Source organism: Salvelinus alpinus, chromosome 17 (assembly GCF_045679555.1).
Source record: "Salvelinus alpinus chromosome 17, SLU_Salpinus.1, whole genome shotgun sequence".
In the NCBI taxonomy this organism is placed as follows: domain Eukaryota; kingdom Metazoa; phylum Chordata; class Actinopteri; order Salmoniformes; family Salmonidae; genus Salvelinus; species Salvelinus alpinus.
Genome location: NC_092102.1, coordinates 28,887,684 through 28,901,720, shown reverse-complemented (window position 1 = coordinate 28,901,720; position 14,037 = coordinate 28,887,684). Strand labels below are relative to the sequence as shown.

At 39.0% G+C, this 14,037-nt stretch overlaps 2 protein-coding genes across 3 annotated transcripts in view; one reads left to right on the top strand and one right to left on the bottom strand.

Moving 5' to 3' along the window:
* The window catches only part of LOC139542692 (DNA (cytosine-5)-methyltransferase 3B-like), a 91,293-nt gene extending 89,328 nt beyond the window's left edge, over positions 1-1,965 (bottom strand). The window contains exon 1 of one of the 2 annotated variants that reach the window (XM_071348446.1): positions 1,877-1,965. The gene's annotated coding sequence lies outside the window, so the exon portion shown is untranslated. Of the gene's footprint in view, position 1; positions 1,114-1,876 lie in introns of those variants that run through there. The other variant, XM_071348444.1, reaches the window with a different exon arrangement.
* On the top strand, positions 1,580-13,677 carry LOC139542693 (COMM domain-containing protein 7-like). The gene is made up of 9 exons (XM_071348447.1): positions 1,580-1,743; positions 2,720-2,773; positions 3,091-3,193; positions 6,790-6,846; positions 6,979-7,016; positions 7,131-7,221; positions 10,858-10,907; positions 12,927-12,975; positions 13,086-13,677. Exons 1-9 carry the CDS (start codon positions 1,660-1,662, stop codon positions 13,160-13,162), a joined length of 603 nt encoding a protein of 200 aa, XP_071204548.1. The 5' UTR covers positions 1,580-1,659; the 3' UTR covers positions 13,163-13,677.
* The last annotated feature ends 360 nt before the right edge of the window (positions 13,678-14,037 follow it).

Genomic DNA, 14,037 nt, shown 5'->3' with positions numbered 1-14,037 from the left:
CCTGTTGCAGGGGTAGTCATTCGGTGAGCGGGGAAGAGTTGAGATTGATTGGTTCTCTCACTGCTTGCCAGGTGCCTCGAAGTGTCACACTACTTACCTCAACCTATGCATGCCTTTATACCCTGTGGAACCTGTGCGCAAATATCTAAGCGGAGTTCTCTTCTTTTCAAACTTGCCTGTTGTAATCTTTTTTCTTCGTTTTTTTTTGTTGCCACAATGTGCCACAATGTTCAGGCGTAACTTTTCCCGGGTCTCGAATCACACTGTAGCTGAATGGAAACTAGATTTACCTTTTCCAGTGTTAACCCTTAATACACCTGTACTGCATTTATACACCATTTATTTATATGCAGTTCTGCCAATGGTCTACTACCCTGCTGGCAAATACAAATACTTTAAAGTACTACTTAAGTCGTTTTGGGGGGTATCGTTACTTTACTATTTATATTTTCGACAACTTTTACTTTTACTTCACTACATTCCTAAAGAAAATGATGTACATTTTACTCCATACATTTTCCCTGACACACAAAAGTACTCATTACATTTTGAATGCTTAGCAGGACAGGAAAATGGTTCAATTCACACACTTATCAAGAGAACATCCCTGGTCATCCCCTTCATTTGATCTGGTGGACTCACTAAACACACATGCTTAGTTTGTAAATGACATCTGAGTGTTGGAGTATGCCCCTGTCTATATGTAAATAAATAAAATTGTGCCTTCTGGTTTGCCTAATATAAGGTATTTGCAATTATTTATACTTTTATTTTTTATGCTTAAGTACATTTTAGCAATTACATTTACTTTTGATACTCAAGTTGTATTTTACTGGGTGACTTTCACTTTTACTTGAGTCCTTTTTACTACGTATCTTTACTTTTACTCAAGTATGACAATTGGGTACTTTTTCCACCACTGCCTACTGGTCCTTATTAGGAGAGTGCGTGAAGCCTAATGTCCACAATAAACCAACCCATCCAAACATTTGATGTTGTCACTGGAAAAGTATTGCTCATTGTATTAATATACTGAAATAGTATAAAAGATAGAGTCAGCGATATGAAATGTAGATGCTCAAAGTAAACAGCATAGTGGGTCAATTTCCGCAACAACTAAGAGCGTTGGAGCGCAAGGCTAAACTTCTCCACTGTTTTAATCCCTTGGCTACCACATTCCAAAAGCGTGAAGCGAACCCGTGCACATGTGCAGATACTCTGTGATTGTGTGAGAGCGAAGTCTTGTATCTTGCTCATCGCAATATCTGGCTGATATTTGGCTGACTCTACCTTTAAATCCATTGGTATAATAACAGATACATAATCATATAACTGTGCCCATTTAAATTATATCACACTATTGTCTTACGTGTCTCTATGTTGAGTTTAACTATTGCCACACTTGTAACAATGCATGAACAAATAAAGCATAAAATACTTTACAACAGATTGTGTATTTTTGTAATAAATATATTTTCAATTAGATTATTTTTGATTTTTGATTAATTTAATCAAATGGATAGTTTTCCAGCCTTGAATGCGCTGTATAGGCAAGATAAAAATATGGAATGTGCTGAGTTGAATAGCAAGATAGCTTCATTTGAGTTTACCATCACGGAAGTAGCCACTAAAGTAAACATTTCCAGGCCTACAGCTATAATGTTGCAACTGCAATTTACCAAAGATACTTTACCAGATTCTGTGAGCAATGACTTTCAGAACTTGAACAAATTCAACGAACAGGTGAGCATTCAATAACGCGAATTTGTCGTTTTGAGCGTTAGATAAGAACAGTGAATTGCATTCAAATCTTAGCTGTATGCTTGTAGTCAATATAATAGACAAGCTTTGCTCAGGAACAAATTAATTTACATACCGGTAGTAGCCAAACTGTTGTAGAATCATGCTGTTTTTAGTATGATACAATGTTGCAAAATGAAGATGAAACACATTTGTGTCGACAAAGATAGACATTTGTTCCTGAGCAAAGATTGTCTATTATATTGACAAGATAGTCAAGTGACTGCTCTAACAATGGAAATACATGTCCTCAAAGATGGAAGGCAGGCCAGAGGCGAGATCAGGCTTGGCAGATACACGTGCAAAGAACAGGTCTAAGAGATAGAGGACTCATCTTTGTATCGGTGTCATTATAGTGTCTGACAGCATGGGCAGTGCCATTGAGGCCATCTCCATTTTATTTAAAGTAATCCATTTTTTTCTTAATTGACTGATTGCTCCCAACTCATAGGAATCCCCACCCAGTTGACTAACGGTGGAATCCCTAAATGGCAATGTCTATGCTAAAACGGGTTATATCCATGATGAGTCCTCTATTTATCTCTATGAAAACTGCACAACAAGTTGCAGAAATGCTCACTTATATCAGTAACAACCTAACCATTATGAAATTTCTATTAGATCAAATAAGCCTCACGTAGCAAATTAGCAATTACATTTTTTGTTGACCAAATTCGACTCTCTCATTGACCTCTATACAAAATTCCTCACTTTGTGGGCATATTTTCATAGACAGATTTTAGGCAGAGTAAAACCTCTCACTTTGCCTCTTCCTCTCTGGCCTGAGTCAACATCCCAGGTCACATGACTAGCAAGTGTCACATAACCTGCCTTACCTGTTAACAAAGTAGATCTGTGGAAAAATAGCAATACTGTATTGAAGAGGCCAATAAACACTTTTTAATCTGTTTCCCTGTAGCAATTCACAAGTCTGACTGAGATTCTTTTCAATTTCCTGTTGGAGCCAAAAGAGGTAAACACACACACGCATTAACTTATTTTTTTACATTTTAGTCATTTTGCAGACGCTCTTATCCAGACCGACTTAGTCAGTGCATTCGTGTTAAGACAGCTAGGTGAGACAACCACATATCACTGTTGTAGTAATGCATGTTTTCCTCAATACAGCTGTTATCAGCAAAGTCAGTGCTAGTAGAAAAAGTCAAGTGCTAGTTTTTATTTTTTGGGGGAGAGAGATGTCTTATTTAATATATTATTTGAAGAGCTTTTTCATTCATGGTGTGCTGTGTGCACTTGACTGGTGTTTCATTCATTGTGTTGTGTATGCAGGCGGACAGGTTCCTGCATCAGCTGAGTGAGTTTGCAGGAGAGAATGGGATGAGTGCAGGCCCACTGAGGAACCTCATGAAGAGCCTCCTGCTGCTTCCCCATGGTGAGACTGACCTAGCACTCACAAATAAGCATATAAAAAAACTTTAGCTGCAAATGTGTACAACATGAAATACACATACACCAAAATATTGTAAAGATTCCATCACACATCTTAGATATATGGTATATCAAGGAAAATGTCATTTTTTTCTGGTCCATACTGTTACCACCAAGAGAGCAAAAATATAAATGCAAAATGTAACAATTTTAAAGATTTTACTGAGTTACATTTCATATAAGGAAATCAGTCAATTTAAATAAATAAATTAGGCCCCAATCTATGGATTTCAAATGACTGGGAATACAGATATGCATCTGTTGGTCACAGATACCTTAAAAAAAAAAGGTAGCGGCGTGGATCAGAAAACCAGTCAGTATCTGGTGTGACCACCATTTGCCCCATGCAGCGCGGCATATCTCCTTCGCATAGCGTTGATCAGGCTGTTGATTGTGGCCTGTGGAATGTTGTCCCACTCTTCTTCAATGGCTGTGCAAAGTTGCTGGATATTGGTGGGAACTAGAACACGCTGTCATACATGTCGATCCAGGTCACCCCAAACATGCTCAATGGGTGACATGTCTGCTGAGTATGCAGGCCATGGAAGAACTGGGACATTTTCAGCTTCCAGGAATTGTGTACAGATCTTTGCGACATGGGGCCATGCATTATCATGCTGAAACATGAGGTGATTGGAGGCGGATGAATGGTGTGGCAATGGGCCTCAGGATCTCTCACAGTATCTCTGTGCATTCAAATTGCCATTGATGAAATGCAATTCTGTTTGTTGTCCGTAGCTTATGCCTGCCCATACCATAACCCCAATGCCACCATGGGGTACTCTGTTCACAATGTTGACATCAGCAAACCGCTCGCCCACACAACGCCATACACATGGTCTGCAGTTGTGAGGCCGGTTGGACATACTGCCAAATTCTCTAAAACGACATTATGGTAGAAAAATGAACATTACGTTATCTGACAACAGCTCTGCTGGACATTCCTGCAGTCAGCATGCCTATTGCATGCTCCCTCAACTTGAGACATCTGTGGCATTGTTTGACAAAACTGCACATTTTAGAGTGGTCTTTTATTGTCCTCAGCACAATGTGCACCTGTGCAATGATCAGCTTCTTGATATGCCACACCTGTCAGGTGGATGGATTATTTTGGCAAAGGGGAAATGCTCCCAATATGGATGTAAAGAAATGTGTGCAGAAAATTTGAGAAATAAGCATTTTGTGCATATGGAACATTTCTTGAATCTTTTATTTCAGCTCATGAAACATGGGACTAACACATTACATGTTGCATTTATATTTTTTGTTCAGTGTATATTTAAGTATGTGGTTACAACAACTTAAAATTGTAAATCCATATGAATTCAATAACTTTTTGACAGCATCCATTTTGATTTAAACAACTTTCCACACATGTTTGCCCATGGAAGAGGTGCTCAGAAAGTGACTTTGGACCTGAATGCCAAAACATTCAGGAGCTAGAGGTGCTCAAAGTTGAGCCATTTAGCATACCCCAACATGAGACATCCATGTCTTCATCACTGGAAAATATAAATGGTTTAGTTTGATATCATTTTAAAGCTTACAAATAGGGTTGTCAAATTATTTTACAATTTCATGAAAAAAATGATGTTTTAGTAAAACATTCTTCAATTTTTTTCACCTTTTTAATGTAAATGATCAAATCAATAAACTCAGATTTTTTTCATATTCACATATGTTGTAGCTTAGACCCTGGTTGCGGTCCAAACACTTAAAAGACACACCCTTTCCCCTCAGCCCTCAAATTAAGTGGACACTTCTGATGACGTATCATGACTTCTGACGAGTATGCCCCTTGCCCTGCAAGTGTGAGGGAGGAAGGAATGATTTTTAAACGGACCACCTTTGGCTGGAAATTCGTCACTCGTTCATCCCGCGATGATTGTGTTTTCAGCCATCAGTAGCTTGTGGATGCTTTATATGCACTACAGTCAATTATGAGTGCATGTCTACTTATATTAAATATACAGTTGAAGTCGGAAGTTTACATACACATTAGCCAAATACATTTAAACTCAGTTTTTCACAATTCCTGACATTTAATCCTAGTAAAAATTCCCTATCTTAGGTCAGTTAGGATCACCACTTTATTTTAAGAATGTGAAATGTCAGAATGATAGTAGAGAGAATGATTTCTTTCAGCTTTTATTTCTTTCATCACATTCCCAGTGGGTCAGAAGTTTACATACACTCAATTAGTATTTGGTAGCATTGCCTTTAAATAGTTTAACTTGGGTCAAACGTTTCCAAATGCCTGAAGGTACCACATTCATCTGTACAAACAATAGTACGCAAGTATAAACACCATGGGACCACGCAGCCATCACACCACTCAGGAAGGAGACGCATTCTGTCTCCTAGAGATGAACATACTTTGGTGAGAAAAGTGCAAATCAATCCCAGAACAACAGCAAAGGACCTTGTGAAGATGCTGGAGGAAACAGGCACAAAAGTATCTATATCCACAGTAAAACGAGTCCTATATTGACATAACCTGAAAGGGCGCTCAGCAAGGAAGAAGCCACTGCACCAAAGCCCCAAAAAAAGCCAGACTACGGTCTGCAACTACACATGGGGACAAATATCGTACTTTTTGGAGAAATTTCCTCTGGACTGATGAAACAAAAATAGAGCTGTTTGGCCATAATGACCATCTTTATGTTTGGAGGAAAAAGGGGGAAGCTTGCAAGCCGAAGAACACCATCCCAACCGTGAAGCATGGGGGTGGCAGCATCATCTTGTGTGGGTGCTTTGCTGCAGAAGGGACTGGTGCACTTCACAAAATAGATGGTATCATGAGGTAGGAAAATTATGTGGATATATTGAAGCAACATCTCAAGACATCAGTCAGGAAGTTAAAGCTTGGTCACAAATGGGTCTTCCAAATGGACATTGCATACCGGTACTTCCAAAGTTGTGGCAAAATGGTCTAAGGACAACAAAGTCAAGGTATTGGAGTGGCCATCACAAAGCCCTGACCTCAATCACATAGAACATTTGTGGGCAGAACTGAAAAAGCGTGTGCGAGCAAGGAGGCCTACAAACCTGACTCCGTTACACCAGCTCTGTCCGGAGGAATGGGCCAAAATTCACCCAACCTATTGTGGGAAGCTTGTGGAAGGCTACCCAAAACGTTTGACCCAAGTTAAACAATTTAAAGGCAATGCTACCAAATACTAATTGAGTGTATGTAAACTTCTAACCCACTGGGAATGTGATGAAAGAAATGAAATCTGAAATATATAATTCTCTCTACTATTATTCTGACATTTCACATTCTTAAAATAAAGTGGTGAACCAAACTGACCTAAGACAAGGAATTTTTACTTGAATTAAATGTCAGGAATTGTGAAAAACTGAGTTTAAATGTATTTGGCGAACGTGTATGTAAACTTACGACTTCAACTGTATGTAGGGTTTCATTCAAATCAAAAGTGGTGGTGTCAAAAAGTGATTGAATTCAAATGGATTTACTCAAAAGGGATAAAGTGTTGTATAATTTAACTCAAAGCCAAGATTTTTTTTTTTTTATTCTAGGTTCCCTGAAGAAAAATCTGACAGAAGACCAAGTCAAAGAGGACCTTCTCACTTTAGGTCTGTTGTAATATGAAATCCCATATGCATCAAAGCTAATCCATACTCCTGTCTCCACAGTCCTCATTACTAATGAGTTTTACAGTGTCACTGTGCAACAGATATAATGTTGTGTAACATTTTCATTTTTAGGAGTCAGTGAAGACAAGGCAGACCATTTTTCACAACAGGTATATTTGATATCATATCCTCCATGCTGTGTCAGTACTCTATTTAAGTACAGTGCTGAATTGAGAAAAAGGTAATTGATTGACTTTTATTTTTATATATATATATTTTTTCAGTGGAGCCTCCACTACCCTGTGTTGTCCAGGCTGGCTGTAGGACAGACTCTGATGGTCAACCAGCTGGTGGACATGGAGTGGAAGTTTGGTGGTAAGACTTAATCAAGGACATCTTATGAACAGAAGACCAGGGCCTATAGAGCAGTAGTGCTGATCTAGGATCAGTTTAGCCTTTTAGATAATAATGAATACTTATTATATGGCCAGGATGGACCTGATCCTAGATCCGTACTCCTACTCTGAGATACTTTACGAATAGGGGGCAAGGATAGAATTGCCGTTGTAAATAACCCTCATCGTATTATAGATAGATGGATGTTTTATGTTGTGTATAGTGTGCATTTGGGATGGATGAATTGCCCTATTCCTGGTCCTCTCCGTGAAGGGGAGAGAGAGAGGGGCAATACGGAGCTTATCTTTGGGGAGGCACAGCTTTCTCTTTTCTCGTTGAGATGTACAAAGGCCACTAAATCGCTCTACACTTGAATAGGCACGAACAGAGCCATGTATTTAGAGAGTTGGGCCAATGCGGTTTCTACATTATGATGCATTTACATGACCCTTCATCATTCTGTGGCAGCCATGTTTTGCCCGGGCCAAACGCTTCTTGCTCCGGGCCAAACGCTACACCACACCCACGGACTTTAGTTTCTTCTCCGCAATGAGTCTGAATCTGAGTACCTCCCCTAGGATTTCTAGAACGCAAACGCATTCTAACCATTCTGATTGGTCCCAGAAACCAATGGGTTGAGCCAGAGGTAGAACACACGTGGGTAAAACCAATGTTTTGAAAATGTTATTGCTTAGAGCAGTGGTTCCCAAACTTTTTATAGTCCCTTACCCCTTCAAACGTTCAACCTCCAGCTGCGTACCTCCTCTAGGGTCAGCGCACTCTCAAATGTTGTTTTTTGCCTTCATTGTATGCAGCTGGAGGTTGAATGTTTGAAGGGGTACAGGACTATAAAACGTTTGGGAACCACTGCCTTCATTGTTAAACATAAGAATGAGTGAGTTTTTGTCACAACCTGGCTCGTGAGAAGTGACAAAGTGCTCTTATAGGACCAGGGCACAAATAATAATCAATAATTTTGCTCTTTATTTAGCCATTTTACATATAAAACCTTATTTGTTCATCAAAAATTGTGAATAACTCAACACAGGTTAATGAGAAGGGTGTGCTTGAAAGGATGCACATAACTCTGCAATGTTGGGTTGTTTTGGAAAGAGTCTCAGTCTTAAATCATTTTCCACACACATTCTGTGCCTGTATTTAGTTTTCCTGCTAGTGAGGGCCGAGAATACACTCTCACTTAGGTACGTGGTTGCAAAGAGCATCAGTGTCTTAACAGCGAGTTTTGCCAAGGCAGGATACTCTGAGCACAGCCCAATCCAGAAATCTGGCAGTGGCTTCTGATTTAAATTCAATTTTCACTGAACCGCTTGTTGCAATTTCGATGAGGTTCTCTTGTTCAGATATCAGTAAGTGGACTGGAGGCAGGGCGTGAAAGGGATAACGAATCCAGTTGTTTGTGTCGTCCTTTTCGGGAAAGTAGCTGCATAATTGCGCACCCAGCTCACTCAGGTGCTTCGCTATATCACATTTGACATTGTCCGTAAGCTTGAGTTCATTTGCACACAAAATCATACAATGATGGAAAGACCTGTGTGTTGAATGATAGAAAGTCCCTGTAATCCTAGATTCAGATCATTCAGGCGAGAAAAAACATCACCCAGATAGGCCAGTCGTGTGAGAAACTCGTCATCAGGCAAGCGGTCAGACACGTGAAAATGATGGTCAGTGAAAACTTTAAGCTCGTCTCAATTTAAAAAAAACGTGTCAATACTTTGCCCCTTGATAACCAGCGCACTTCTGTATGTTGTAAAAGCGTTACATGGTCGCTGCCCATAATCATTGCAGAGTGCAGAAAATACACGAGAGTTCAGGGGCCTTGCTTTAACAAAGTTAACCATTTTCACTGTAGTGTCCAAAACGTCTTTCAAGCTGTCAGGCATTCCCTTGGCAGCAAGAGCCTCTCGGTGGATGCTGCAGTGTACCCAAGTGGTATTGGGAGCAACTGCTTACACGTGCGTTACCACTCCACTATGTCTCCTTGTCATGGCTTTTGCGCCATCAGTACAGATACCAACACATCTTGACCACCGAAGTCCATTTGATGTCACAAAGCTGTCCAGTACTTAAAAAATATCCTCTCCTTTTGTCCTGGTTTCCAGTGGTTTGCGGAAGAGGATGTCTTCCTTAATTGACCCCCCCCATAAACGTAACGGACATATACCAGGAGCTGTGCCAGGCCCGCCACATCTGTTGACTCCTCCAGCTGTAACGCATATAATTCACTGGCTTGTATGATAAGCAGTAATTGTTTCAAAACATCTCCTGCCATGTCACTGATGCGTCGTGAAACAGTGTTGTTTGATGAAGACATTGTCTGTATAGTTTTTTGGGGACTTTTCCTCCAGCATTTTCCCAGCCATATCCGCGGCAGCAAGAAGAATGAAGTCCCCCACAATAGTATGGGGCTTGCCTGTCCTAGCCACTCAGTAGCTCACCGTATTAGCCACTCGGTAGCGCACCATATAAGATGCTTCTAGCTCCTTCTTATTAATGGTATCTGTTGCTTTTATACATGTCTTACTAATCGAAAGTTGTCTTTATTCGCCCTCAAAAAACTCCCGTGGCTTATTTTTCAAATTGTCATGTTTCATTTCTAAATGTCTGTGCGAGAGTGAAGGTTTCCCGCAAGAGTAATGGTTAATGTGATTGGATGTTAATTTTTTGACAAGGCTACCTGTATTTGACATTGTTATTTCGCTGAACACTAGATGGTTTAATTTTATTTTTGGCAGTGAAATGAGGCTACTCAGGCGAGGGGAAAAAAACTCACCCAAATGTATACCACCATTGGAAAATATAAATGTACTGTTTGAAAATGTTAAGAATGTTTTTGTTGCAAAATAACAACATAAAAAAAATGTGAATCACATTTTTATTTGGCGTACCCCAGACGGCATTGCTTGTACCCCTGGGGAATACCTGGCTTAGAGGATCCAATCGCTGATGACTTTGTTTTGTACAACAACCATCATCACAAACGACTTCAACGATGGCAGTCTAACTGAAGTATGTAGCGAACATAGAGCAGTGGAACCATTCCGTTTGAGTCCTCAGGCAAAGCCATGTTAGCTCTCCATTAACATAGCACTGTTTAAATATTCCCCATGTTATGAAAGTCAAAAATTAGAACAATATTCAAAATTCTAAAAGTTGACCTAACTCTCTAAATATATGGCTCTGGGCACGACAACATGAGCAGAGCATGCTATTGTGGTTTGTTGGCTTTAGACTCATTAAGATATCTGTTGTGATTAGGTGTACAACGATACATAAAATGTTCTTGATCAGTGAGTGGTCTAAAATCTTTCAGTTAATAGTGGCCTAATGACTCAACCAATCAGTATTCACTATGCTAAGTAACGATTATGCAAAGTACTATACGTGGGTATGCTAAGTACAATCTTAATTTAACAAATTATTGCTCAGGCATGCCTATTATTGCTCAGGCATCTGCGCATGTCTATAATCCAAGCGTCTAGAGCACTTGGCTGAAGCCAAGCTAAATGCCTCTCTCTCTTGATAGTTAAAAGTGCAGTTCAATTACAATAAGGCATTGTGATTGAATGCCCAATTGAATGTTGTCTGTCTCCATAGTGACCGTGGGGACGAGTGAACTTCAGAAAGTTGGAAACACCTTTCTACAGGTATTATTTATGTTGCCATCATGATTACATATTGAATAAATGTACAGTGCCTTCAGAAAATATCCATACCCCTTGACTTATTCCAAATGTTATTGTGTTACAGCCTGAATTCAAAATTGATTTAAAAAAAAAAAATAATAATAATTCTCACCCAACTACACACAATACCCCATAATGATAGTGAACAGATGTTTTTGGCTTTAGAAATTTTTGCTAATTTATTGAAAATGAAATACAGAAATATCTAATTTACATATGTATTCACATCCCTGAGTCAATACATGTTACAATCACCTTTGGCAGCGATTACAGCTGTGAGTCGTTCTGGGTAAGTCTCTAAGAGCTTTGCACACCTGGATTGTACAATATTTGCGCATTCTTTTTTTTATTTTTTATCTTCAAGGTCTGTCAAGTTGGTTGTTGATCATTGCTAAAGAGACATGTTCAAGTCTTGCCATAGATTTTCAAGCTGATTTATGTCAAAACTGTAACTAGACCACTCAAGAACATTTTATGTCGTCTTGGTAAGCAACTCCTTGTGTATATTTGGCCTTGTGTTTTAGGTTATTGTCCTGCTGAAAAGTGAATTTGTTTCCCAGTGTCTGTTGGAAAGCAGACTGAACCAGGTTTTCCTATAGGATTTTGCCTTTGCTTTATTCCATTTATTTTTATCCTAAAAAACTCCCTAGTCCTTGCCGATGACAAGCATACCACAACATGATGCAGCCACCACTATGCTTGAAAATATGAAGTGTGGTACTCAGTGATGTGTTGTTCTATTTGCCCCAAACATAATGCTTTGTTTTCAGGACAAAAAGTACATTTCTTAGCCACATTTTTGGCAGTTTTACTTTAGTGCCCTATTGCAAACAGGATGCATGTTTTGGAATATTTTTATTCTGTGCAGGCTTTCTTCTTTTCACTCTGTCATTTAGGTTAGTATTGTGGAGTAACTACAATGTCAGTTATCTCCAATCACAACCATTCAACTCTGTAACTGTTTTAAAGTCACCCTTGGCCTCATGGTAAAATTACTGAGCGGTTTCCTTGCTCTCCGACAACTGAGTTAGGAAGGACGCCTGTATCTTTGTAGTGACTGGGTGTATTGACACACTATCAAAAGTGTAAATAATAACTTCACCATGCTCAATATTCAATGTCTGTGTATATATAATTTTTTAAACCAATCTACCAATAGGTGCCCTTCTTTGCAAGGCATTGGGGAAACCTCCCTGGTCTTTGTGATTGAATCAGTGTTTGAAATTCACTGCTCGACTGAGGGACCTTACAATTATCTGTATGTGTGGGGTAGAGAGATTTGGTAGTCATTCAAAAATCATGCTAAACACTATTATTGCAGTCCATGCAACTTATTATGTGACTTGTTAAGCACATTTTTACTCCTGAACTTAAGCTTGCCATAACAAAGAGGTTGAATACTTATTGACTCAAGACATTTCAGCTTTTCCTATAATTTAATTAGTAAATGATTTGAATAAACATAATTCTTCTTTGATATTATGCTGTATTGTGTGTAGGCCAGTGACACAATCTCTATTCAATCAATTTTAAATTCAGGCTGTAACGAAACCAAATGTGGAAAAAGTCAAGGAGTGTGAATACTTTCTGAATAGATTGACCAGGTAATAAAATATGGATTCAGTGTGTATCTACTGTCTAGACCATAAACCCATAGCGTAGAGGTTAAAATAATGATTGATGGACAGTAACATTTTTGTAAGAAGTGTGAATTATAAATGTTACAGCTTTATGGACTAACTGACTGACCGATGGAAGTGTGATAGATCGCTATGACAACACACTTGGCCGTTAGTTTTCGTGGTCTGCCTTCCTACTTGTCAGAATTTCTGCGGACTGCTAATACTGTATTTTTCCGCTTCAGCCGCTTTAATTTGTTGACAAAAGTATGTCCACACACAGTGAAAGTAGCACTCAATGACCACCGCACAAAGCTGTTTTCTACTGCACTATTTGAAACTATATCTACGTCTCTTCCAGCTTAAGTTGGTCATCAGAAAGGGGAACTCAACTGAAAATGTCTACATGGGTGAGTCTCTAACTCGTACTGTACCCAAGTCAGTATGTCATTGGGTCACTTTGCTTATTGTTCTTGGTATCATTCACAGATTTGGTCTTTTTTTTTGTGTCTTTTTTTAGAGTTGACCCTCCCCCAGTTTTACAACTTTCTCCATGAAATGGAGAGGGCCAAAGCCAGTATGGACTGTTTCAGCTGAACCTGATCGCCATGAGCATGTACTGAATATGTGTCCTAGAGGGGCAGCAGAAAACAAAAGAGGAGATGACAGTGATTGACACTGGATGGGTCCCAATTGGCACTCTATTCCCTTTATAGTGAACAGGGGCAATTTGGGACATGCATGCAGTTCAAAATAGAACATACAGAATCTGAATGAACCTTCCAGATTCTCACTTACCAAGATTTCAATATGTGTTGTGTTATTTTGACATTTGTCTTTTGAAATGTGCACTATTGTTTTGCAGTAGTGATTTTGTGTGCATGAGTAACTGTTCGTGAGTTTGTTTTTGAGAGAAAGTATTATATTGTAACCCAATGACTTTAATTCCATTGGCTGTCACTACAAGTGATGTGAGGCATACGTGTAACAATTTTTTGCAATCTCTCATTTATATTACTGATTTGCTTAACTTTATTTTTAACAAAATCAAATGGAACATGATTCACACTTGCACTTACTTTTTTCTCTCCAAATAAAGTATTCAGATGTCATATTGGTCTGCTGTAGGTATTCACATAATAATGAATGAATGATAGAAATTCTGAATAATATCCTCAGACAATTACACAACATGATAGTCAGTTATTACGCTGACATAGAAGCAATTTGACAGTATGTTCTAATAACAGGTTTCAGTAGATATTCCACTGACACCAATATGAGACTACGATGGGGAGCCAAATACACTGTAGAGAGGAGCATGTGAATACTAGTTGTCATTCAATCCTACTTTTATACCTTAATTAGCCAAGAAGTCACATTAAATGTACACCCATCCATTTCCCCAAAAGGAAATAGTTCATGCTAGCATTTGGGCATGTAACAATGATCTGTCATTTGTGGACATTCTG

What these genes read in the sequence shown, in the direction of transcription:
- LOC139542693 (XM_071348447.1), top strand. Translation starts at nt 1,660, where the DNA reads ATGTTGCAACTGCAATTTACCAAAGATACTTTACCAGATTCTGTGAGC. An exon ending in TGAACAAATTCAACGAACAG is followed by an intron (nt 1,744 to 2,719) that starts GTGAGCATTCAA and finishes GTTTCCCTGTAG; the next exon opens with CAATTCACAAGTCTGACTGA. An exon ending in TCCTGTTGGAGCCAAAAGAG is followed by an intron (nt 2,774 to 3,090) that starts GTAAACACACAC and finishes TTGTGTATGCAG; the next exon opens with GCGGACAGGTTCCTGCATCA.